At 43.1% G+C, this 26,574-nt stretch overlaps 1 protein-coding gene across 1 annotated transcript in view; it reads left to right on the top strand.

Moving 5' to 3' along the window:
- Window positions 1–1,860: 1,860 nt before the first annotated feature.
- The window catches only part of DNAJC3 (DnaJ heat shock protein family (Hsp40) member C3), a 58,807-nt gene continuing 34,093 nt past the window's right edge, over window positions 1,861–26,574 (top strand). The window contains exons 1-3 of the mRNA XM_032864143.1: window positions 1,861–2,077; window positions 18,414–18,524; window positions 26,118–26,242. Of these exons, the coding sequence (XP_032720034.1) occupies window positions 1,996–2,077; window positions 18,414–18,524; window positions 26,118–26,242 (318 nt within the window). The 5' untranslated portion in view covers window positions 1,861–1,995. The remainder of the gene's footprint in view (window positions 2,078–18,413; window positions 18,525–26,117; window positions 26,243–26,574) is intronic.

The raw sequence follows: 26,574 nt of genomic DNA, 5'->3' as shown, positions 1-26,574 counted from the left end.
GACTTGAGCTGAAGGCAGAGGCTTAACCCACTGAGCCACCCAGGCACCCCTAATATTCATTGTTTTAGGGGTGCCTAGGTGGCTCAGTTGGTTGGGTGTTTGCCTCTGGCTGGGGTCATGACCTCAGTGTCCTGGGATCAAGCCCCCACTTGGGCTCCCTGCTCAGCCAGAGCCTCCTTCTCCCTCTTCCCTGCTTGTTCACTCACTCTCTCAAATAAATACATAAAACCTTAAAAAAAAAAAAATCCGTTCCTTTAGCAACTTTCAGTATACAATATAGTATTAACTACAGTCTCCATGTTGTACATTATGTCCACAGGACTTGTAACTGGCCGTTTGTTTGACCCTTTTGACCACCTTCACCCATCCCCCCCTTTCCCACTTTTGGCAACCACCAATTTGTTCTCTGTATCCATGAGTATTTTTAGATTCCACACAAAGTGAGATCCTACAGTATTTATCTTTCTCTGACTGACTTACTTCACTTAGCATTAATGCACACAAGGTCCATCCATATTGTTGCAAATGGAAGGATTTCCTTCTTTTTTTTTAATGGCTAAGTAATACTTCTCCGTGTGTGTGCACACTTGTGTGCATGTGAGCCACATTTTCTTTCTCCATTCATCCACTAATGGACACTTAGGTTGTTTCCATGTCTTGTAAGTCATGGTGCAATGAACATGGGTGTGGACAAAAAGCAATTTTAAAAATCAAGTATTCATTCCAACTGTCCAAAGATACATCTGCTTATCATAAACATTACATGAACGTTTTATTCAACACTCATTTTTATACTTATTGGTAAATTAGTAAGTTTGCATTTGACCATAAAGACAGAAAAGCATTACTGTTTAACCCCAGCTAAAACGTCACTGGGGTATGGCATGCACTTTGGATTGTGTTGCGGACGCCAGAGGAAATGGTCTTGAACACACTTAACGGTAGAGTAACTTGAATCTCATCTTGTTCAAGTTCCCATCTCTCTTGCTGAATTTCCTCTGATGAACGCAAGATGCAAGATCTGTTCTAACGGGTACCACTCCCCCCGCCCCCCGCCCCGCCCGGGCTGACGTGGGCTGCACTCCCCAGAGCGCCTTGCTCTCTTAGCTGCTGTGGCTCCCCGGTTTCTTCTTCACAGAATCTTCCAGAATTGCTCTCTTTCCTGGGCACGCTGGCCCGCGATGGGGGGTGGGGTGGGGTGGGGGCGTCCCAGGCTTCCAAGCCATTCTCCGGGGCCTTAGGACACTAAGGTACTTCCCGGCTGTCACTGAAATGCTTCGAGCTCCATCGGCAACTGCTACTCCACGGAGCTCCGGCCTCTGGCCGTTCTGCGCACTTTTCCCTGGAGTCTCTGCTCCTTCCGAGACGCTCGACTGGCGGTAGCAGGCGCTGTGCAGCTGCTCACCCGTCCATTCCGAGGCCCGCACTCCAGGCGCGCGGGCTTCCTGGGAGAAGGAAGCTTGGCCCTTTCACCGCGAACGCTGCGGCTTCACCCTCCTCTGTGAACAGCGGACCGGAAAAACCTCCTCCCAGCTAACCTACCGCTCCGGGAGCGACCCGAAAAGGCACCCGCCGCCTGCGCATGCGGACTCGGCAGCCGCCACACAGGCGCCGGGGCCGCCTCCCTCCGACCGGCAGCGGCCGTTTGGAGCTCCCTGACAGCTCCACGACCAGCGGACGCAGCCTCGTCTCGTGCCTCCACGTTGTCCTATCAGAGATGGGGTGGGGCAGCGGTCCCCGCAGCCTATCAGCGCGAACCACGACCCCGGCGAACCCAGTAGGAGAGCGGCCGGGAAGAAGGCGATTGGGCGGCGCCGGCGCGCGGGGCGTAGCGTCGCCCGGGCCCCGCCCACCGCTGCCTTCCTCTGCTGGGCGCCAGCTGCTGCTTAGGCCTGAGCGAGAGCCGACGGCGGGCGGGCGCAGCTGCAGCCTGAGCGCCGGCGGGGCTGGTGGGCCCCGCACCCTCTCTCCTCCTCACTGCCCGCGCCCTCGGACATGGTGGCCCCCGGCTCTGTGACCAGCCGGCTGGGCTCGGTGTTCCCCTTCCTGCTGGTCCTGGTGGACCTGCAGTACGAAGGTGAGCCCTGCCCTGCCCTGGCTGGGGGAGCGGGCGCCCGGCCCAGGCCCCCTGGCGCTTCCCCGCCTGCATCCGGGCGCGAGTCTCGGGGCGGCCCGGGCGGCCGGGCGGGAGCCGGGGAGTCCGCGCGGCAGGACTGGGCCTCAGCCCGCCCCTGGGCGGGGGCCGGCGCCCGGTTCCGGGTTCGTTTGGGGAAGAGGTGGTGGGACCGGCGGGCCGCCCGGCTGGGACGGGCGGGTTCGGAGGGAGGAGCGGGGTCGTAGGGGGTCAAGGGGGAGTGCGGGGGGCGCGGGGTACCCGGCAGCGACTCCTGGAGTGTCCTGGGACGCGGAGACCGGAGCAGCCGTCGGGTGCCAGCCTCGCTCGGGACCCGCGCTAGGCGCCTGGGGACACTGGGTCGGTGGTGGTGGGAGGCAGTGGAGGTGGGCGAAGCGGAGGCTTCTTTCGCTCCGGAGTTCCGGGGAAGGGGGGAGCGTGTCCCGCCGCGCTTAGTGGAGGGTCAGCCGTGTTGACTGTTAAAAGTTGAGTAATCCTCGCGTTGCTGGGTGTCGCGGATAGAAGTTGTTAGGTTGGTGCGTTCAGGAGCCGATGCTGGAATTCAGGCTCCCGGAGGGCAAGGCGCGAAGTTTGTGGTTTTACTACTCGCAGCGTGGTGTCCTTGAACTTACGGCTGACTTTCCTCTTCCGAGTTCTCTGGAAAAAGGTCCCCTGAAAAAGTTCGGAACGCCTGAATTGCGCTGGAGTCCCGCAGATTGCATTGCTGGCTCCTCTAACAGAATAGCAAAAGCAGAGGGCTGTCCCATCTCAGATGTCCCCGGGAGCCGTAGGAATGAAAGCTGAAAGTGCCACCTGAACTAATGTTCCCAGCCTGGTGACTGCAAGAAATATGCGAGTGTGATGACAGATCACATGCACTGATCTACTTTCATTCCTGTGAAAAGGGCTCGTTAGTCAAGGGGGTCACACATTTCAGTATGAGGTTTAATGTTAGATGTGGAGGGAGTGAGGAACCACAGTTGGGAATTGTTGATGGTAAAATCCCCTCGAAATTCTCAACTTAAAAGTAATATGCTCCACATTTTAGGTCTCATTCATGGCATTGTTAATATTGGTGTTCTCCTGATGACCCCATATTTTTTTTCTTTTTCTTTTTTTAAGATTTTATTTATTTACTTGACAGACAGAGATCACAAGTAGGCAGAGAGGCAGGCAGAGAGAGGGGGAAGCAGTCTCCCCGCCGAGCAGAGTCTCCAATGCGGGGCTCCATCCCAGGACCCTGGGATCACGACCGGAGCCGAAAGCAGAGGCTTTAACCCACTGAGCCACCCAGGTGCCCCCAGTTATTTGACTCTTAAGGTCATCTTGTGTGCAGGTGGGAGGCAGAAATGAACTGGTTGATAGTATGACATGGGCCCCAGCAATTGTAGTAGTGGCTGCTGAGGGGGAAAAAAAAAATAATAATAATAAAAAAAAAAATCGGCTTTTTTTTTTTTTTTTTTTTTTGGTTTGTTTGCCACTGGCAGTAATGAGGTGATTTCCTGGCATGTTTAATACAGTGGTTCTCAAACTTGAGTGTGTATCAGAATCTTAACTGGAGGGCTTTTTAAGACAGAGTGCGCTTTAAAACAGCGTTTCTGGGTCAGTAGGTGTGGGTGGGACCTGAAATTTCGCATTTCTAAAAAGTGATCACTGGTGAGAATCACTGGTCTAATAAGTCATATAGAGGAGTAAAATTAGGTATCTGCATGTACTAGACACTAAATTTGGTGATGCGGATATAAAGGTAAGAAAGAACCTTTGACCTGAATTGACAAACTGTTAACTTCTGTTTTCCAAAATAAGTTGTGTTTGGTTTCAGGATCCTCCCAGTCCTCTAGGGGGATATAGGTCTGAGGTTCAGAGGGAAGGGAAATGAAGGAGAAGGGTGTGAGAATAATGAGTGTGAAACACAGAGTTGCATGTGACGGAGAGGGTCACCAGCAATTAGCTTAGTTGGCCTGGTTTTTTTCTGATTTAAAAATATTCGTCTTTGGTTGTCTTCCCCCCACCCCCACCAGGCTTTTCTGTTAATTGTGATCCAGACAAAGAGACTATGTAATAGTCTTATGAATTGAAAGATTACATCTTTTAGCACCCTCTTTCAAAAAGGCCTTTGGAAGAAGTCCAAAGCACTAGGTTAGGAATAGAATTTTTGGAGCAGAAAGACAACTTTAGTAGTATCTAGTATTCTCGTGTTACAGATAACGTAGCTATTTTAATTCTTTGTTAATGGTTTGTTCTGTTTGGTGCTCTAAGTAGGAGCACAGCCTGGGAACCAGACCTCCTTTTATCTTTTTTTTTTTCTTCCTTAACATGCTTCCTGGACCCAGTTTTTCTTTATTTCACTGAACTGACCTGACTAAACCATTTGTTTGGCCACAGGTAAAGAATAGTTGGAAATCTTTAGGTATAAATGATATTGATCATTTTTATGTTCATCTAACCTACTTAAAATTTCTTTTTTCTTTTCTGGGATTTTTCTGACATTATTTAAATTTGTGAAGAAAAAATAAAGTAGGAAAAATGAATGACTTTCTGTAATTTATACACACAGAGTGTTTTAGCAGATGGTTAGATAACTTTTGGGGTTCTTTTAATGTGTTAGGCTATAGTTAGTAGTATAAATGTTCCAGTTCACTTGACTAGCTAGCATTTGCTGAACAAGGGCCTGAAATGCAGTAATTTTGATTCTGTGGGACAGGTTGTTGTTCTGCGAAGTGAACTAATTGTGGTTAAGATTAATTAATTTTGTCATGGTTTTCTTTTGATTAATGTCCTGTGGTCTATCTTTGTTTATATAGAAATATGGGAACCCAGTCATCTGCTCTTTAGAACTAAGACATTTCTTTCTTTCTTTTCCCTTTCTTCCTTCCTTCCTTTCTTTCTTTCTAAAGATCTTATTTATTTATTTGAAAGCGAGAGAGAGGGAGAGCACGAGAAGGGGAGAGTCAGAGGAAGAGGCAGACTTCCTAAGGAGCAAGGAGCCAGATGCAGCATTAGATCCCAGGACCGCAGGATCATGACCTGAGCGGAAGGCAGTTGCTTAACCAACTGAGCCACTCAGGCGCCCCGAACTAAGACATTTCAACTGCAGATTTATTTTTCTTTCAAGGTCTTTAGAAAGCTGGTTTTAAAAGATGGTTAATTTTTTTGTTTTGTACATCTGATAAGTTTGTGTCATTTGGAGTTCTGGAATATGAGAATCAGCAGAGTCTTACTCTACAGTGCTTTCTGGTGAGATGTAGTACAGAACTCATGGTTTTTCAAGTTTACAGACCTCTTAGACATGCTTTGCGAGGCACGCGTGTCCTCTCCCCTCTTGCCTCAGTTTAGATTTATGGGTCCACCCTGTAATCTCGCCACTGCAAACGCCCTTTAATTTCCTCGCCCCTGTATGCTTTTGTTTTACTCATGTGGCACAATTCGACATCCGTGAAACCCAACTTGGCCAACTTGCTTGTTATACCTCAGAGTTGAACATGGCTGGAGAAAAACGCAGATAACCTTGCTGACTGGTCGCATCGTGAGCACATCATCTCAATTTCAAATGCACATTCAATACTGCCAGCATTCCTATAATTCCCTAGTATATCTATTCCTGAAAATCAGCATTTCAGACCTCTTTTCTTCTTAAATCTCCAATGTAACCCCCTTTCCTCTCTCTCTACCTCATTCTTTTAGACCTTGTCTTTATTCGAGAGAATGAAAGCCACCACTGGGCGGTTTCCTTTTCTTTCTTCCACTGAGGTCCCTAGTCTACCTATATTCATACCCAGTCTGCTAGTTTTCTTATATTAAAATAGATAAAGCATCTCTATTCCTGGCAAAATCCAGTACCTCTACTTATGTCCTGGATTCCATTTTCTCTCATCTCTTGAAAATATTGTTCCTATAGTTATCATTTCTCTCCTGTGTCATCACTTTGTTTCTCTCTGTGGGATTGTTGGCATCAGCACTCCAGCATGCTGTAGGGTTTCCATCCTAAACTACTTTGATGTCATGTGTCCCTTCAGCTACTGAACTGTGTCTTTGCTTCTCTAGAGAGCAGGACTTTGAAGAGTTGATAGTCTCTATTTCCTCATCTCTGTTCTCTTTCCATCACCTACTGCACTGATAACTGCAAAGCCTTACTCTCTGACTCCTACCTACTTACACCTCTTACCTTAGTCTTCCTTCTCACCCACCACTTCCCACTGCACCAACTTCTTTATTATTATTATTGTTATTTTTTAGAGAGGGAGAGAGCAGGGGTGGTGTGGGTTGGGTGGGGAGGGGCAGAGAGAGGGAGAGCGAGAATCTCAAACAGGCTCCATGCCTAGCGTAGAACCTTTTGCTGGGCTCTTGACCCCAAGATCATGACCTGAACCAAAATCGAGAGTCTGATGCTTAACCAGGTGAGCCATCCAGGTGCCCCCACACCAATTTCTTTTACTTCCAAATGCCAGCCTCATTTCTGACTGATTCTTGCTGTCCCCACAGTCTGGAAAGTTTCACCTGATGTCTTCAAATGAACAGTCATATTTCAGAGAGGCCTTTCCCGACACACTGTGTAAAAAGGACTTTCTCCTTCGTTAATAGTCTGTTTACCTTTTTGAATTTACTTCATACAACTTCACATTGTCTGAATTATCTCATTTACTTTCTTTCCTGTCTGTTCTCTCTAGAATATAAGATTTGTGGAAAGAGCTCTTGTCTGTGTACCTGAAACACATTGACATGAAGTGGATGTGCATAAATATTTTTTAAATGAGTGAGTGAAGTTGACTGTTTAAGCTGTTTTTTTCCCACATGGACTCTTCTAAATTTATTTTCTATGTTGAAACTCAAGGGATCGCGTCACAACATTTATGCGTTCACAGTTAATTGAAGCAAAGACAAGTAATGCCCACTGAAATTGACCAAACCTGGTTATAATAGGTTTTATTTTCCTACTTCACCCGGGAAGATTTGAGTGCAGACATTTAGTTCAGATGTACCACGCAAGTGCTCAGCCTTTTCTTCCTTGCAGTTTGGCTCAGCCGCTTTTTGGGTCTTAGTGACTAGAAAGAGATACTTAGGGTTTCCAGCTCAGTGTATTTTTCTTGAAACGGTTTTGTCATCGGTCCTTGGTAGACTATGGAATTACTAAGATAATGTACTTCTTGCTCTTTCTGTGGCTGGTTTCCACTTTTTCTCTATTTTTGCCATGAGACTTCTTTTACACTCTACCCCATCTTGCTTGAATCTTGGATTCAGATCAGATCTTTTATGGACAGTATTTTGTCTTTTTTGTCTTATATGCCTTTGTAGGATGATCTTTGGGTTCTCCTCATCCATCACAATCTTCCCTTTTTTTTTTTTTTTTTAAAGATTTGATTTTTAGTAATCTCTACACCCAACACGGGGCTCAAACGCCAACCCCAAGATCAAGAGTCGCACACTCTACTTACTGAGCCAGCCAGGAGCCCCTCCTGCCCTTCACATTCTAAGTGCTCCAATCTGAATAACGCCCCTGGGCTTGCTACCTGCTGTGTCACCTGGCCTTACCTTGAGCCTTAGTATTTTTGACCGGCAGTTCCTGCCTTTTTCATTCTTGTTCTTTGACTCTTGATTGTGACTCTCACCACATCATATTCTTAACCCCTCAACTTTACATTTCTTTTCTTTTCTTTTTTTTAAGATTTTATTTATATGCAGAGAGAGAGCACACAAACTAGGGGCGGGGGGGGGGGGGGGGGGGGGGGGGGGGGGAGGGGGGGGCCGATCCCGGTAGAGGGAGAATGCAGGACCCGATCCCAGGACGCTGAGATCATGACTTGAGTGGAAGGCAGATGCTTAAACAACTGAGCCACGCAGGCATTCCTCAACTTTACATTTCTTTAAATTATTTAATTCTTGCTTGCCAAAATGTGGTGGATTCTCGTATACTAACTTCATAAAAAGACTTGCTATTCCACCTTTTTTCTTACACGTCCTGTATATTTTGTTGATCTATGGTCATGCTCATCTAAGGAGAAACGTACTGTTCAATGCTGATTAGGTATAATGTTTGGTTGCTTTAGCTCTTAGAAAGTAGGAGATAGCTCTTGCCACTGTCTCCCAGCATGTGGCAAAGGAATAAAAAAGTATCCATGACTCAGAATAAGGTTGAGATACTATAACAGCCACCACAACTTACAAATAATTTTTTCTTTTTATATATTAATGTCTTATGAATCTTTGGTAGGATGTTTGATTTGATAATTGTTATTATGTATCTTGGATTCTATTCTTTTTTTGTAAACTTGTATTTTATTGTATGTTGCTCTCAGTGTATATAAAATAATTACCCTTGTGAAACAGAAATTTATGAGAATTCAGAGAGGTAGATATAAGGACTGACAAAAGTAGAAGTTTCATGTGGGACCTGTTTAGGGATAAGCTTTTATACAGGCTTTAAATTTAGTTCTCCTTTGAATATTCACCGGTTCATGAAAAGTGGTTTAGAAAACCATTCAAAGATTCATTTTACTACAAAAAGAGACTTTCCGGGGCCTGAAGGGATTCCTACTTGAAGTTACTCCAGTCAACAAGGGGTTGTATTGAATAATCTGCAGCCAGAATTGTTTCAGATCTGCAGCTGCCTGGGAAACCTTCAGGTAGTTGAGCCCTCGCTGGAGGAACCAGACCAGCCAGACATCAGTTCTGATATTCGGATGACTGGTGATACTTGTAAGTAAGAAGGAAGATAGTTATATTCGTTCAGTGACTATTGAATGTCCACCTTGTGCAGGGTACTGAACTGGGTGATACAAAGAAGAAAAGATGATTTCTAATCTCAAACTCATTTTTTGTCTGGATTGGGGTATCAGGGATGGCGAGAGGCTGGCAAACTGCGAAGGTCAATATGTTGAGGTGGTGTTGCAAAGTGAAGTCATGTGCTTGTGAGTGTGGAGATGTCATTGGAGCCCAGAAGGCGCTTCCCCACCCTCTCACTGCAGTAGTTAGGGGAGGTCTCACAGAGGAACCAGCATTTGGGAGCAGAATCCTGATGGAGGAGTAGAAATTTCCCAGGGGGACAAGAGCGGGGAAGGTCTTTTCATGGAACAGCAAATGCAAAGTGATGTGGCGTGAGAATATAGTCTGTTTAGGGAAGTACAACCAGGTCATGATGGTCTAGGAGTGCAGAGTAAGGGGTGGAGGAGTGAGGGGTGATGAGGTTGGACCCACATGAGATCTGATCACGAAGGGTGTTGTTTGCCCTTAGATCTAGACTGAGTGTAGCCAGTGATGTGAAAATACTGCCTAATTTTTATTCCGAGTGCATTTTGGGAGATTTGCTCCAGCAGCAGCATGGGAGCTGGATTTGCAGGGACGTGGGGGGAGCTCCCAGTTAGGAGGCGCACCTTCTCTTGCCGGGAGAAAGGAGCCTGGACGACAACACTTACACTGTGGCAGAATCTGTTGTGGACATGTGCTCTGAAGGAATAATTCTTGCTGGATGATTGGGGTAGGCCGTGGAAAATTTTCTTAGAGGAGGTTGTATTTACTTATCACATTAAACAGAAGTTATATTGGATACAATTGTAATGTAATAAAGATCTGAGTTTTATTCGGAAGGGACAGAAAGGCTGGATACCTCTTTTAATCCTAGAAGGTGAGAGAAATTTAGTTTGAAGAGTAATTTAACTTTTGGGGTGACAGTATGACATAACATTTTGGGGGATCATACCAAATTTTATTTGAAGGAATAATACAAATGAAATACCTTTAAGTGCATGTTTTGGTACAATTTAGAGAAAAGTTAAAAGTCACCCCAGCGTGCATGCCTGGCCTTGATGACCAGAGATGTCCACCCCATGGCTGATTCCTGTCTGATTCATGGCCGATTGTCCTACCTCCCAGGATATGCTCATCAAAGAGATACACTCTGCCATACCGGATTCCGGGGTCCCCATTCTTTATGGATTTCACCTGCTGATTCAAGTAATGAATGCCAATGAATGTGACAAACGGGGTCATTTTTGTCAGTGACCAGTTGGTGCGGTTCCAGTAGTGACAGACTGATGCTTTTTTCCAGTGGTAACACTTGCACCCACCATTGCATTTCGCCTGCTCTCCCAGTTACCATGGTTTGGTTTCTTGATATCCTGAAGAATTTGGGATTTGGCCACCTTGTTGGTCTGCAGCTTCCTCGCTTTCTCAGGCATGTCCCCTCTCTTGAGGTTGGTGAAGAAAATATTTGGCAAAGTTCTTCAAAGCCACACCACTGGGGGTCAAAGCAGCAAGACATGGACAGGTGGATGTAGGAGGCATAGAGTTCCAGGTTGATCTGGCAGTTGATGGTGTCTCTGATTCCTGGTTACAGTTTTGGCGCATCTGCGAGAGGAATGCGTGATTGTGGTGGGTGGCCAAGGAGGGGGCCTCTGAGGGCGCTCTGAGGAGGTGGTGGAGAGCCAGTGGGTTGAGCTCTGGTTCCTTCCAAGCATTGTGAAAGCAGGAAACCACGATGACTCTCAGTGAGGAATGTCTGTCTTGAAATAGCTTGATCTGACAGTTCAAAGAACTTGGCAAATGCTTTCTTCCCTCCCACTAGACTTAGGTTCAAATGAACCTCGGAGGTTGCAAACCATTCTGCTAGAATGTTCTATTAAATGATGGGTTGAATGAGAGAAGCATACACGGCTTAGTAACTTAAGCACCTAGCCTGGATTATAGGGGAAAGATCATGGGCTGTGCTAAAAACAAAGTTGGGCTTTGGAATTGAATCTTGTTTTGGCAGTTACCATGAGTGTGCCAGCGGGATGGGCTGGAGTCTTAGTTTTCTGAGTTACAAGAGTGTGGAAGATGTTTACTTTCTATGGTTATTGTGAAAATTAAGTGAAATTATGACACTGAAAGTATCTAGCACACAATAGATTCTTAATTTCTTCTGTGTTACATTTTTCCTGTCCGACATTTTCATAGTTAGATAATGAAAGCATTTTGACTAATAGTTTATCTCATACCAAAATTTCTTCCTTCTTCAGGCAATCTGGACTCCTCTATTCAGTGCATTGATCTGATGTTTCCTTTGAGAAAATGTAATAGGGAAATGTTTGAACGCTTCATGCTATTTTGATCACTATTCTCTTCCTACCCCCTGAATTTTGAGAATACACAGAATCCCGTCAACATGCCCCCGTGATTACTTGTACCCCCTGTAATAGGCTGGATTGTTCCGGAGATCATATATAATGCTTTCATCATTCTTACTTGATTCTTAGTCATTCTATAGTGTAATTTACCATAGTTTCCATACACGTTTCTCTCAACATGAGTAATACACAGATTTTTGTTTTTATACTAGGAACTATAAATGTTTATGGATGGATAGTTCATATTAGAAATTATCTTTAAAAAATAAAAATGAGCTATCTTTAACTCTTTTAATACCCCCACCCTTAGTTCCTTAAGGAGATTTAATATAATTTTATTATGGAAAATGTCACACATTTACAAAAGGAGGGAATGGTATATGAACCCCCAGGTCCCATCCCATCTCCTAACTTTAACAATTACCGACTCACGACTGATCTTATTTTATCTATACCCTTGAATTATTTTGAAACTATCATATATGCCGTCAATTTATTCATAAATATTTTAGAATCTGTAAAGGATAAGTATTGTTTATCACCCATATTCTCTGCAGTATCTGATTATAATGCTGTCCCATTGAACTATAGTTTAACAAAAACATTTGAGTCAGGGTTTTGTTGTTTTGGGGGCATAAAGCCATTTTATCGGGATGCTTTGGAGAAAGTTCAGAGGGTAGGAGGCAATGACATCTGGGCCCGAATCTCCCCAGCTTCACAGTTGCTGAAAGGAGAAGAGGTTATTTTGCTTGTCTTTCCTGACTTAATTGCCTGCTTAATTGTAAAATATGTTATGTCTGTAGAGTTTACACATATTAAGAGTTTTTAATTGCAAGTGATTTTTCAATCAGGAACATCGTTAACAAACACATTCTTCAGTTTGCTTTATTAAATTTTTACTGTATTAGTAGCACGTTGATACATCTTTGTGGAAAAAGTTAATATAGAATTACACCATATGTGTATATATAGTTAAAGCGTAAAGTCAGAGTGCCGTACTGTTAGGCCACTTGCTACTCTTAGTTCACACCCCCACCCTTCTTTCCATCCTGGCCGGCTTTGAATCTCTTCCACCCTGTGGCCACACAGCCCCATGGGATCTTTTTAAAATGTAAATCACATAGTGAGTTCCTTGATAAAACCCATTCTAATGATGTCTCTTTTTACTTAGAATGAACTGTAAGTTTCTTACTAGGGCCTGAAAGGCCCAGTGTGATCTACCTTGCCCGTATCCTCTATCTTTCCTAACATGCTGGAGCCTCTTTTTGATTCCTTGAAGATGAGCTTGCTTTGTACTTGCTTTGTGCTCTTTGCCTGGTCGTATTTTGGGTTGCTGGAGGTACGGGTCCTTCGGGATCCGCCGCCGACATCCCGACCTCCCACATCCCCCTCCAGCTCTGCTGTCTTTTAACTCAAACATTATCTTCTCAGGGGAGACTTGTTTGACCCTCTGTCTATATTAAGTCCTCCTCCTCCTTTCCTCTGGCAGCTTGTCAAGGCATTTAGAAATTCCTTTTATCCACTGCAGGAGCAGTAAGTGCGTAAATACTAGGTCTGGTTTTTATGAGTGCTACATTGTTTGAAGTTGTAAGAATGTCGGTTATATTCATTTTTAGAATTTTTTTAACTATTTGTCCCACGAATTTTTCCCCCTTAATTCTCTTATTTGGTGTTAGTTTCTTAAAGATTGATTTTGTCATCTTTGTAAATTTCAGAATTGCCCATTAGCCAATCTGTGAATACTGATTGTGGGAGAAGACCGATTGCCTGGCTAGAGGCTGGGAAATCCAAGGGTCTCTTCCTTTTCCTTGTATGGGAGTTTGGAGCACTCGGAGAACTGCATCCACCTCCATGGCATGCTTCCCCCAGGAAGGTGTTTGGATGGGATTTTGCCCACTAACCCTATCCAGTCCTTTATGTGTGTGTTCCCTACCCCACCCCCCAACCTGAAATTTCTGTTTTTCTGATGGCCCTCCTCTTTTGGAAGTCGTCCCCACCGCTCTCCTATGAGGTGATGAATTTATTCTTTAAATAACTTCTGTCATTTCTGGAATTTGAGCACATTGGGAGGTAGGCTCATGTTCTCAGTTGGCTGTCCTGATCTAGTCCCTGTGGTCTACTTCAAAACATTTTTTTTTAATGTATGAGATTTTTAACTGCTGGTTTTCTTTTAATTGAAGGGATTTGAATTTTTTTTTTTTTTTAATTTATTTATTTGACAGACAGAGATCACAAGTAGGCAGAGAGGCAGGCAGAGAGAGAGGAAGGGAAGCAGGCTCCCTGCTGAGCAGAGAGCCCGATGCGGGACTCGATCCCAGGACCCTGAGATCATGACCTGAGCCGAAGGCAGCGGCCCAACCCACTGAGCCACCCAGGCGCCCCGAAGGGATTTGAATTTTTAAAAAAATCTTGATTTGGGAAAATCTTAAAAATATACCAAACTAGGGAGAATAACTAAAAATTATCAACGTACGGCTGATCTCGTTTCACCTACACTTTCATTTTCCTTTTGAGATTACTTTGAAGTCAGTCCCATTCTTCATATTATGTATTCTGTAAAGACTTCAGTGTGCTGTGGAGAGGTCAGTATAATGCTCAGAAACAGCCTGTCTTCCTCCGATCACTCCTGGGAACCCCGCTTCCTAGAACATTCTCATAAATGGCTAAAGCCTGGTGGATTCTCCTCATTGCCTCTTTGGAAAAGACCACCCTATTCATTTCTGTTATGGCCACAGTTTTACACATAGTGTATATTCAGTATCTTTTGTTTAATGAAATCCATGGGTTTCCATAATCTCCATTATGAAAAGCAGGTTATATTTTTGGATGGTATGGAATTATGTGGGATTACAGGTGACCTATCAGAATATAACTGATTTCTGAATCTTTCTTGCATAGTGAAATTTCAGAGCAAGAGCCTATATTTGCATTTTAAACCCATTGAAAATTCCAACTAGTTTCTCTGAATGTTACCCATACAGTCTTAAATAGGTTAGACGTCTTTACGCTGTTGCCCCAAACAGAACCCTAACTTTTTGGGGCCATCAAGTTAAGGTTCCCTCCTTGCCTCCCCCACTCTTCCTCCCTTTCTTCCATGTATGGAAGGGTCCATCCTTGGTCCATCCACCCAAGGAAATAAAACATGGTACAGAAACTAGGAACACTGAAAGCTGAAAAAGCTACTTTGTTTAGTAGGACAAATAGCAAGATAAAGTAAATTTCTTTCAGCTCCTTGATGTAGTAGATGGGTGACTAAAATGGCAGGTCCCCTTCGGTGCTCACATCACTGCCGTGGGCATCCTGGACTCCTGTTCTTGCTTCACTTGGCTTCCACATCCAGACGGTCGCCGTAAGCCGTGTGTAGTCTTCTTTCTCTCTCCTGTTTCTCCGAGCAGTCTGTTCTGTGTTTCCGTAGTCACTCCACAGTCAAATCACCTTCATGTCACCTGGCTCTGGTGACTGTGGATGCCTTATGGTTCCCCTCTCCCTCCGGTTGTTTATGAGACTCACCTAACGCCTGAAGCGACCCACTCCAGCAAAGTGAAATCATGATGGAGAGGAGAGCTACCCGAGATGTAGGACTTCAATTTCTCTGAAAGCCTCATTAATGCTCTTACTACTGGGCATTTAAATGTGATGTTCTTTGTGTTTGGAATGTTGTTTTTTTCCCCCCTGTTAAGACCTTTTCACGTTGGCTGTATTCCCTTTTTTCCTTCAGGTTTCAGGAGAGAGACCTCAGGAAACCCCCTCACTGTTGTCCAGTAGAACTTTCTGTGATGACAGGAAATACTCTGTGTTGTTTGCCGTGTGTCCTGTACTATCACGAGCTTTCCAGCACTTAAACTGTGACTAGTGTGACTGAGAAATTGCATTTTAAGTGTTATTTAACTATAGGTGTTAGGTGCCCTAACTTGTGTCCTTACAGCATCCTCTGTGTGTTGCCCCATCATAACACTGTATTACATATCTTCCTACGTTTTTATTATTAAACATTTCACAAAGTTGAAAGAATTTTTAAGTGTACATTCCTGCATCTGTCTCCTGGATTCTGCCATGAATACAATTACCATACTTGGTTTTAACACATATCCATCTAGGTCTTCTCTGTCCATCCATTAATTCTTTTCTTAAAAATACATTTCAAAATAATGCCAATACTCATTCCCCTAAATATGTTAACATGCCTGTCATCAACAGCTTTTTTAAATGTAAAATTTATAATTATCCATATTTTTAAGTATCTGTTTGCTAAGTTTTGATACTTGCACATCCCAGTGTACACCGTATCTCTGTCAAGATTAGCGCATTATCATCACCCCAGGAAGTTCTCTCCTGCCCCTTCCCGGGCTGTCCTTTCTCCCACCTCCCCAAGAGATGACTGTTCTGATTTTTTTGTCCGGCAGTGTTGTTTAGCAACTGGAATAGCTTAATATCATGCTTACTGTAAAAGAGAGATGTTTTGGCTTCTTCGTTTCCATAGGCATCCTTCTATACACATTAAATTAAACTTGTGTTTGATTTTCAGCTGGATCAGCTCTTTGGCTACCCAAAATAGGAGATTGTGTTAGGGCTGCTGTGGAAGCTCACAGAGGGAAACTTGAGTGGAGTGTTCACGCTAGTTGGTTTTGTCCCTCTGTAAGTGTTCTAGTGCACTGCAAAGAATCCCCCACACCACAGTCCTTACCTTCATCACTACTTTCACTGGGGTCATGTGCAACATCCTTGGTTTTCCAGTTAGCTTGGTTTTCCAATTAGCAAGTGACTACTGTCAAGCACAAATGGTCTCTTGATTAACTCTGATATTAATACCTGCTATGGATTACTGACCTCTTACTTCTCATTGACAGTGAGCTCGGACTGCACTCAAGCTCAAGGGCATGACTAAACCAGTCCTCAAAACCTACCTTTGTCTGTTTGCTAGGACCACTCCCTAGTGTCAACAGTATAAAAGTCTGGGTCCATTCAGGAAACAGAGACCACAGAATAATTTAAAAGAGGAAAGTTAAATATAAAGAATTGTTAAGTTATGATAGGAGAATACCTATAAAAATGTAAAGAAAGGTCTATAGGATATTCTGTGATTAACAGATGGTCCCCCAAAAAAGGCCAGCTGAGAGGGGAGCCCCCTACTCAAGTCTGGGGTTTAGATCTTATTAGAGAAGGTATAGGTGCAACCTAAAGCTGCTGATAGGGAAATTGACTGAGTTGCTGGGACTAGAGCTGGTCCACGCTAGATGAGCGAACAGGAAATTACTTTCTCAGGTATGGGTCAGCCCAGATTGGCTGTGTGTGTGGGAAGTTGGGGTGCTCTTGTAGGCATGCAGCCTGGAGTGTATAAGGTCCTCCTTGGGAGATAGTGCTCAGTCAAGGCTGCCAGGGTGCTGAGGGACTGGACCTGTAGGCATATGGCTAGGATAGGGCACCACTGGATATCCTCCCCATATGCACCATGCAGCAGGAGCCAGAAAAAAATAAAAAGAGCAACAAGATCCAGAAAGTGTCCTTCCTGCAGTGCCCCTTTGGTACATTTTACTGTGACAGAGTGTAATATTGTGCACAGTATGAAGAAGATATGCTTAAATACCAGTCCTTTTTTTTTTTTTTTTTTTAAAGATTGTATTTATTTATTTGACAGAGGAGACACAGCCAGAGGGAACACAAGCAGGGAAGAGTGGGAGGGGGAGAAGCGGCCTTCCTGCTGAGCAGGGAGTCTGATGTGGGGCTCGATTCCAGGACCCTGGGATCATGACCAGAGCCAAAGGCAGATGCTTAACAACTGAGCCACCCGGGCATCCCCAAAACCAGTCCATTTTTAAAGCCAGATACTGAAGGATGAATTCAGAGCAGAGAGGTAGTACACCGATAATTGGCATAGACGGTCAGATCATGTTATTCTACTCAGAATTCCTCATTAGCCCCCTGTTTTACCCAGAGTGAAACCAGAGCCGCACACAGTCAGTCCCTCTACTTCTTTGACCTCTTCTTACAGGACTGTCTTCCTTGGTGCTCTGGGGTAGCCATCCTGGCCTCCGTGCTCTTTTTGGAATGTAACCTGCCATGCTCCTGACTTAGGAACCCTGCACTAGCTGGTCCTTCTTGGAAAGCTCTTTTTTCTACCTAACTGCATGTGAGTTCCTCACTTTGCTTGGAGTAAGTCTTTGCTCAGATGTCAGTTTCTCAGTGAGACCCACCCTTGACCACCTTGTTTAATACTGAGAGCCCCAGCACTCCTGATGACCTCACATGGCTTGACTCTTTCCATGACACTTTTTACCTACCATACTCTATAATTTATGTATTTCTTAAGTCTGTCTCCTCCCTCCGTAATGTCCAGCGCCATGAGTGGCAGAGGTTTTTGTTTGTTTTACTCACTTACCCCAAATACCTAGATTAGTGCCTGGCACATTGTAGATGCTCAGTAAGTACTTGGATATTAGACTGCACTTGATAATGCTCATTAAAATGCAATTCTGGGGGGCACCTGGGAGGCTCATTTGGTTAAGTGTTTACCTTCGGTTCTGGTCATCCCGGAGTCCTGGGATCGAGCCCCACGTCTGGCTGTCTGCTCAGTGGGGAGCCTGATTCTCCCTCTCCCTCTGCCTGCCACTCCCCCTACTTGTGCTCTCTCTTTCTGTCAAATAAATAAATCTTTTAAAAAAGTGAAATTCTAGTTTAACAAAGCAATTATGGTTTTGTTGTTTGACCTATTTTTACTACTACTGTGGTGGGCAGTTCCCTTCTATTTTGGAGACTGGTTCCATTCTTCTGATTGACCAGGCTGATAATGCGTATGTTTTGGGGTTGCTTGCACTCTGTAAAACGAAGCACTGGGCTTTGTTGTTCCCTTTTCTGTGTCACTCTTTAGCTTCTGTGACTCATCTGACCAGATTCCTGAAGCAGATAACTATATATATATTTTAAAGATTTTATTTATTTGAGAGAGAGGGAAAGAGAGAGCGCATGTTTGCACCTGCGCCTGCTAGGTGAGGGGTGGGGCAGCGGGAGAGGGAGAAGCAGACCTTCTGCTGAGCAGGGAGCCCAACACAGGGTGATCCGAGGACCCTGGGATCATTGACCTGAGCCAAAGGCAGATGTGTAACCAACTGAGCCACGCAGGTGCCCCATATTTTTAACATTTTATTCTTCAGAATTAAATCTTGGTCATGGAAAGTTAACTTATTTTTTGTTATTGTTGTTTTTAGGTGCTGAATGTGGAGTAAATGCAGATGTTGAGAAACATCTTGAATTGGGCAAGAAGTTACTTGCAGCTGGACAGCTAGCTGATGCTTTATCCCAGTTTCATGCTGCAGTAGGTTTGTATCTTGGAATCAAAACCCTCGGGGCCATTCCAATGAAGTCTAGTTAACAGTACCTCCTTTGGATAACATTGAAAATAAACACTTTAATGTTTAAAGAAAACAGTTAAAAAATATTTGCAGGATTCTGGGTGAAATAGATTAATAAACACATAACACTTAAATATGTATGTGTCTAACACGAGAGAATTTTCCAGATAACTTGGACTTTCTACTGTAAGTACCAAGAATAATTCAAGGTAATTTTGACAGAAAGCTTTCCTCACTGTATTACATAGTTTTTTGCCTCCCTTAAAGATTTCACTGACGATGGTTTAATGATGACTTGAAAACATTGGTATGATTATTTTACATTGAGGCCTTTGGGGGTTCCTGCCGTCCGTTGCCTCTTCTGTGTTGGTCAGACTTCCATCTCTTAGGCTGTTCTGTTGCTCATTTGTTTTTGTGTGTAGTGTCAGCAGTCTTTGCACCTTTCAGTCTGTTGGCACTGAGAGAAACAAGGTGGCCATAATAAATAGGTTCTAAATGAGGACTTAAAGGATTTTCTTATGAGTCACTGTATATGCTTTTGTGTTAGGACTTTCTGACATTGACTTTTCTGAATCCTTTTTTAAATTAATTTATACACTCTTACCTATATTTGGGGTGGTTAAGAGTGACAAGTTAACTGCGAGTTAATAATGTGGTGGGGTTATTTTTTGTATATTTTTAATAAGATAATTATTAATTATCTGGTTTTGCTCACCAGAAAAATTATCATCTTACTCTTAAAATTTACTTTGTAAACAGTACATGATTGGATTTTGGTTTGGCAATATTTTTCTTCATGCTTTTTCGAAAACTCAGATTTTCATTACTGATGCTATTAGCTCTCTAGAATAATAAGAAACCTAGATTTTAATCTTGGCTCTGCCACTTGATAATGCTATGTTATTGGTCAAGTTATGTAAGTAAATTTTGGCTTAAACAAGTTGCCTGCATATTCTTAGCAGTTTTCACTGTGCTACCCCAAAAGGGATTTCTTTGTGAAGGTTAGGTGAGAATAATGTATATAAAGATTTTTTTGAAAATAGGGTACAATTACACATGTAAGGTATGTAGAAATACAATTTTTGTATCTTTTAAAATTAACACTTTGAAAAAACAGACTTGATGTGTTAATAGGATTTTCTTAACTATGTGAAGTTTCTGTTGGGAAATTTTTTTCATTTTTGCGATTAGCTTACCTTGGGAAGTGGTGGGTAATTGGCACAATAATTCGCACAAGTTACTTTTCAACAGAGACCGAATACTGTGTGACCATGTCATTACTGAGGCCACATTTCTCTGGTGATTTGAACTGTCTTCAGTGCTGCAGCATGATAATGAAAAAAAAATTTCCATTATTGTCTTAGATAAAGCATGTCTTAAAAAAAAAACTGATTCTTCCCTAATAGTGCAAGAGTATTTGCAGAAACGTAGACCTCCTACCCACTTTATACTTTATTATTTGCTTCCTTTAATCTCAATTTAGCAGAACCGTTAGGGCCATGTAATATTGTTACAGTAGTTTAAAATGACTGCCCATTTCTCTTTTGCTTCACTGTCGTGCAAGAATTGTTGAGATGGCTCTTTCCCAGAATACCCAATAAAATACTACTGTATTCACCGAAAGATGTAAATTAGGAAAGCTAGAACGTGGTAATTGATTTGTGGAATTCAGTGAAGGGAGAAAGTGAAGCCCTACTGTGCATTCGGAACTCGCGGTGTCCTTCTGTCTGTCATGATTTGGTCAGGTACAGCAATTCTCGGATGGCGCCCACGTCATAATTTCTGAGGGGGACCTGTGTAGTTTGGGACATTTCATCATTTTAGTTTGTGTAAAACACTGGTCATAACTAACTGTAGAAAATAAAGTTTAAATTGTCTATGATGGGGCTCCTGGGTGGCTCAGTGGGTTAAGCCGCTGCCTTCGGCTGAGGTCATGATCTCAGGGTCCTGGGATCGAGTCCCGTAACGGGCTCTCTGCTCAGCGGGGAGCCTGCTTCCCTCTCACTCTCTCTGCCTGCCTCTCTGCCTAGTGATCGCTTTCTGTCAAATAAATAAATAAAATCTTAAAAAAAAAATTGTCTATGATGGCAGTACACGGGGGATAGTGACGGGAGGGGTGATGTCATGGTCCATCGAATCTCTTGGGAGATGTGTACGTGTGTTTATCAGAAAAGAGCTTTAGAGCCTCCTTTTCGATGGTCTCTTTTACTAAACATCAAATGTAGTGTGGCCACACTGGCTGCTTCGGGCAGCCCAGTGAATTAGGGGGTGCCCTTCCCCAGCAGTGACCACATCCGGGTCTCCTGACTGGTGGACTGGCGTGTTGTGTGCCTACTGCTGCGGGCCGTGGAGTTCTGCTGCGCTGGGGGATAGCATTCACGCTTTAATACATTGCTTTACACTGACTGCGTAAAGAGCTCATTGTTTACTCACTTACTGTACTTTCCAACTTCCCAGTTTTGTGATGTACTTTATTTCTTTAACTTCTGTGATTAGAAATTGATGTTAGGGTTTGCAGTAGAATTTGACTAGCAGTATTGGGAGTTATCAACAGATTATTTTTATTATAATGCTATAGCTGACATTATTTATGGTTGTGGCACCCTTCTATTTTCATTTTTGAAAAATCGCTAGGTGCATTTTGAAAATTACTTGGGCTTGGTATGTTTTATGATTACATTTTTAACACAGTAAAAGGTTTATCAAAATTCAGTAGCAACACAAATTGTTTCTACAGTATGGTACAGCTCTGTCAGTGATTTGAAGTTTTTTTTGTATCAGGCATATGAATATTTTTTGGCAGAAGTTTTAAGATTTACGGACTGATGAAAACATTCTTGATCTGTTGGAAACTGATTTGAGGAAGAATGTTGATTACCACTTTCCAATAGTCTTCTGAAACAGTTGCATTTATTGTAGTGTTACGAAGCAGTCAGACACAAGTTTTGTTCAGCGATTTATCATTAGAGAAACTGCAGTGCAGTGTGAAAATGCACTGACTCTTATTCCCACAGCATAATCTTATGGAGATAATGAATCACTTTTTTGATAGATTTAACAGAATGTCTTAGCTATCTATATCTGGCAGGAATGAATGTCTAATCCGGTAGGTTAAATGGTGGGCATTTCTGAAATGATAGGTGTCCCCACTCACTTGGTAAGAAAATTAGTATCCCATTTATAGTTTTCTGAAATCAAAAAACAAAATCCATGTCTACATTTATTTGTCACTTAAACATATCATGATATTTTCTCATCAAATTTGTACCTCATTTGTGAGATGGGAATGGACGTTACTCTTCACGTTTAGACAGAAGGGAACAAGGAGTACTTTAGTAACTTTCCAAATGCCACATTCTAGCTTAAAACATTGTGAACTTCTTAGGGATGGGTAGAGTATTATTATTATTGTTAGTATCATTATTATTATTTGTGTTGAAGTATAATCACACATGTTACATTAGTTTCCTATGGGACTAAAGGAATTAGTTTAATTTGATTCCTCATTTTTGTAGGTTTATTGTTAAAAATTGGGGTTCTAATTCCACTTCTTGTCTTAAAAAATACCTAAAAACTGAAAAATAAAGCAACTGAAAGTAAATGACCCAGAATTATTTTAAAGATTTATTTATTTATTTGACAGACAGAGATCACAAGTAGGCAGAGAGGCAGGCAGAGAGAGAGGAGGAAGTAGGCTTCCCGCTGAGTGGAGAGCCCGATGCAGGGCTCGATCCCAGGACCCTGGGATCGTGACCTGAGCCGAAGGCAGAGGCTTTAACCCACTGAGCCACCCAGGCGCCCCAATCCAGAATTATTTTATATAGACATTTTTAATATATGTGTAATCCAGTACTTAATACGAAAGCTGTATCATATATAATCCTCCTTGGAGGTTTTTTTTGCATAGACCGAAATGGTCAGTTTTTTTCCGAAATCGAAGTCCAGTGCAATTTTTAGTGAAAGTGCTGCCCTGATAAAATGCCGGACATTAGCACTAAGCATTCTTCTTTTCTTGAAAGAATTAGATGCAGAGTTCAAAAGAAGCAACATCTGTGTCTGCAGATGCCATTGCTAATTTCATATGAGAGAATGATCTAAACACCCTGTGAGGCGCATCTCTTTAAGAGCTATGCCCATTCTCTGGAATCCCTGCGTGGGGCGGCGGCCAGGGAAAAAGGGGACTGTGTGACCAGATGTTTGCTTTGCCTCCTGGGTGGGAAGAACTCCAGATTCAGACCGGCGAGGTCAGAATCGCCGAGCAGCTTCTCTTCCAAAAGCAGGAGATGGCAGCGTCTGCCAGACCCTCTGTGCCACCTCGGGCGGACTGCTGGGACCAGGGGACAGGACCAGCAGAGACCTCAGCCCTCTTCCTCTTTGGCACCCTTTGACAGAAACCTCTTCTGGGCTCAACAGAATGTGGCAACAAACCATTTGCTCCCCAGGTTTCCAGACCTGGCTCTGGAAGGAAGACCCATGGGAAGGGAGCCACATTCATCCGGAGGTTGGAAAATGTTTCCCTTGGTCTGTGGCTGGGCTGATGTTGGCATGCTTCCTTCTTGTCCACAACAAGGTGACACGAGGGAAAGGAAACAAAATAGAAGCCTTTCTCGATGAGAAGGACCCAAGAATCAAGACCAGAAGCAAGGGAGGAGCTCCTGGGGTAGGGTAGGGTAGAGGAGACCCTGTGGGAAAGCTGGCTAGCTCCAGGGACCAAGTATTACGGTGTCTTATGGAAATGAAAGAAAGACCAAACAAGCTGTATGTGTTCTGACTTTGTAGTCCCTTGCTTGTCCTAGGCAGGTCTCAGTGTTGGCCTTGATTGTGGTGATCATTCCGTTTCCTTTTATTTGAGTCCCTGTGGGCCAGGTGATACAGAGACACAAAAGTGAATTTACTCAAGGAATTTGTTTTCTCTAGACTGAGGTGTTTGTATAAATAATAACAGAAGGAGTGGTAAGTGTTCTGGGCCCAGTAAGAGGTATAGTATATTACAGAATGCTATGGACATTGAGGGAATGGAAGGTATATTTTCACATGTGTAATCAAATAGGTCATTTAAGCTGTGCCTCAGAGGTCAAGTAGGATTTGGATATATGAAGTGGGTAGTGTGTGATGTAAACTCCAGGCCTTAAATCATGTCATTTGTAGTATTTACTTTTTTGCTTAGTGTAAATAAATCATGGAAAATATGGTTTTTTTAAAAATTAATGAATATAGAAGCACTTCATATTCATTGTGACACATTTGGGAGTATGTATATATAGTATAAAGAAGAAAACCTGACCTGTCTGCCCCAGTAACTGCTGTTGACCTGTGGTGAATTTCCTTTTACTTTTAAAGGCAGTCACTTAAGTGTCAGAAATCCAGAGGTTTCAAATCATTCTCACGGCCACTTATGCTCACCCGACCCACATATTTAATTCATTGCACGTTCTAAGTTGAATATGAACTAAACCTAAAAATGTATCATGTATGCTCTAAATGTAGTTACTCTTGTTTCTTAGTTTTTCTTCAGGCTAATTACAGTCTTTTGTAGAAGATACCCTGTATGCAGGCTGCTAACTGCTCTTTTTCCCATGTCTTCCAAGCAGAATTGACTAGGAAAGAAATTTCAGTGATGCTTACCTGGGTTTTATGGATTGTTTCTGGTTTTTGTTTTAGATTTGAGAAAAAATTAAGGTTTTTTTTAATTGTTAAAATGCCCAGTTCTCTTGGTTTTTCAAAAGTATAACTATAATAAAGTATGTAGTTCAATAAAATGCATATTACAAAAATTTACCATTTTGACCATTTGTGAGTGCATACAACTTCATAAGTTGGTGGCATTAAGCACATTCACATTGTTGTTTGTACAACCCACACCAGAGTTCGTCTCTGGAGCTTTGTCTTCTGCACCCATCAAGCAGTTCTTTCCCATTTATCTGTCTTTCATTTCTCTCCTTTCCTCTTTCTTCCTTTCTTTTTATCATAGCCATCCTAATGGATGTGAAGTGCTGTCTCAGTGTGGTTTTGATTCGCATTTCCCCAGTGATTAGTGATGTAAGCATCTTTTCAGGTGCTTTTGGCTATTTGTACCTCTTTCGTACGCGGTTTCATAGCCTGCTCTGTCCTCCGGCTCTACCTTTGCCCAGCAGTACTTCAGGTAGTTCAGTGCCATTAACAACTGCTCAAAACCATGATTTTCAATGATTATATACCATCCTGCCATATGGGTTCCCATTTGCCGTGTTTTTCAAATAATAAGACCTTCAGGGGTAGAACTTTCAGAGAGTTTTAGTTGTAAATCTTATAATGATGGAACGTCTCTGTGCATAAATGTTTAAGACACATGGCTGGGTTTGGTCAAGAACATATATGTTTCAAAATTGCTTTCTAGGAGGACTGTTTGACAGCACAAGGTTTGCTTCTAACTGAGGCACTGAGCAGAGTGGAGTTAGCTCAAAACCTAACATATCCATCTGTATTCCTTCTTTCCAATATTGTTAACTTAATTAGTCCTGCTCTCATTTCCACTCTCCTCCTTTGTCCTAAGAGTTGTACCTTTATTTCTTCACTGCCATTTTGATTGGAATTTGTGAGGGAGCAGAGATTGCACATTTCATACGTCAGTTTAACTGGAAGTCTGTGATTTTCTAAAATCCTGTGCATAGTCACATTCTTGGTATTTTACTTAAGGAAGTCTCAGCAAAGACAAAGACTGAATTGGATACTTATAGAAATTATGAGTTGCATACGGTTACTATTTTAACCAAGAGGTTGTCAAGCTTTTTCTTTAAAGAGCCGGATAATGAATTTTTAAGCTTTGTAGCCATCCAGTCTCTGTGTTCATATTTTTTAATTTTTATTATTTGGCAACTCTTTAAAAATATAAAAGATATTCTTGATCTGAAGCCTGTGGGTTGGATTTGGCTCAGAGACCCTAGTTTGCCAATCCTGTGCTGGCTTTTTTTTCCCTTAAAGATTGTATTTATTTGTCAGAGAGGGAGAGGGAGAAATACAGAACACAAGCAGGGGGCGCTGCAGGCAGAGGGAGAAGCAGACTGCCCGCTGAGCAGGGAGCCCCATGCGGGACTGGATTCCAGGACCCTGGGATCAGCACCTGAGCTGAAGACAGATGCTTAACCAAGACTGAGTCACCCAGGCGTCCCAGTCCTGTTCTGCCTTTATTTGCAGTGATCTTGCTAGTCAACGCGACACATCATTGATGAAGAAATGCTTTTCTTAAGGTCTTTCTTTCTTTTTTAAAAAAAGATTTTTTAAATTTATTTATTAGAGAGAGCTCAAACAGATGCAAGAGAAGGAGCAAGTGGGAGGAGGGGCAGAGGGAGAGGGAGGGAAGGAGAAGGGAGAGAATCTCAAGCAGACTCTGTGCCCCGCGCAGGGCCCTGTTTGGGGCTCAGTCCCACCACCCGAGATCGTGACTAGAGCTGCCGCCAGCAGTTAGATGCTTAACCGACTGAGCATGCCTTTCTTAAGAGGATTGCAAATTCTAGTACTATTTAGGTTATTTGGTTTTTGAATAAATTACCAAGAGCTAATATTTGTTATTTCAACTTTCAGATGGTGACCCAGAGAACTATATTGCTTACTATCGGAGAGCTACTGTGTTTTTAGCTATGGGCAAGTCAAAAGCAGCACTTCCTGATTTAACTAAAGTAATTGAATTGAAGATGGATTTCACTGCAGTAAGTGCATCTAAACTTTCTTTAAGGGAGAACTTTATGGGAATTTGGAAGAGTTAATTTGTCTTTTAAGGTGAGGACCAGCCTGCATACCTGGAGGACGGAGAAAGCCGCCGTGGCGTAGTGGACTGGGCAGCAAGAGAAAGCCAGAGTTTCTGGAATCAAAGGTCTGTGTGAAACAGGAACAGTGGGTGCCGCCTCTGATTTTGAGAAGCGTGCCAGTGGTGTTAGCTTCGTGGTTTCGGAAGACCTCTGGAGGGCGGAGTGTAGGACCAGACTGGGGGCTGAGTAACCAGCTCGTCGTCGAGAAGCTGAGCTCGCTGAAGCTGAAGTTC

This window comes from Lontra canadensis, unplaced genomic scaffold, assembly GCF_010015895.1.
Source record: "Lontra canadensis isolate GAN:19392208 unplaced genomic scaffold, GSC_riverotter_1.0 scaffold26, whole genome shotgun sequence".
Taxonomy (NCBI): Eukaryota; Metazoa; Chordata; class Mammalia; order Carnivora; family Mustelidae; genus Lontra; species Lontra canadensis.
The sequence above is the reverse complement of the archived record's forward strand: the minus strand, read 5'-3'. Positions and strand labels throughout refer to the sequence as shown.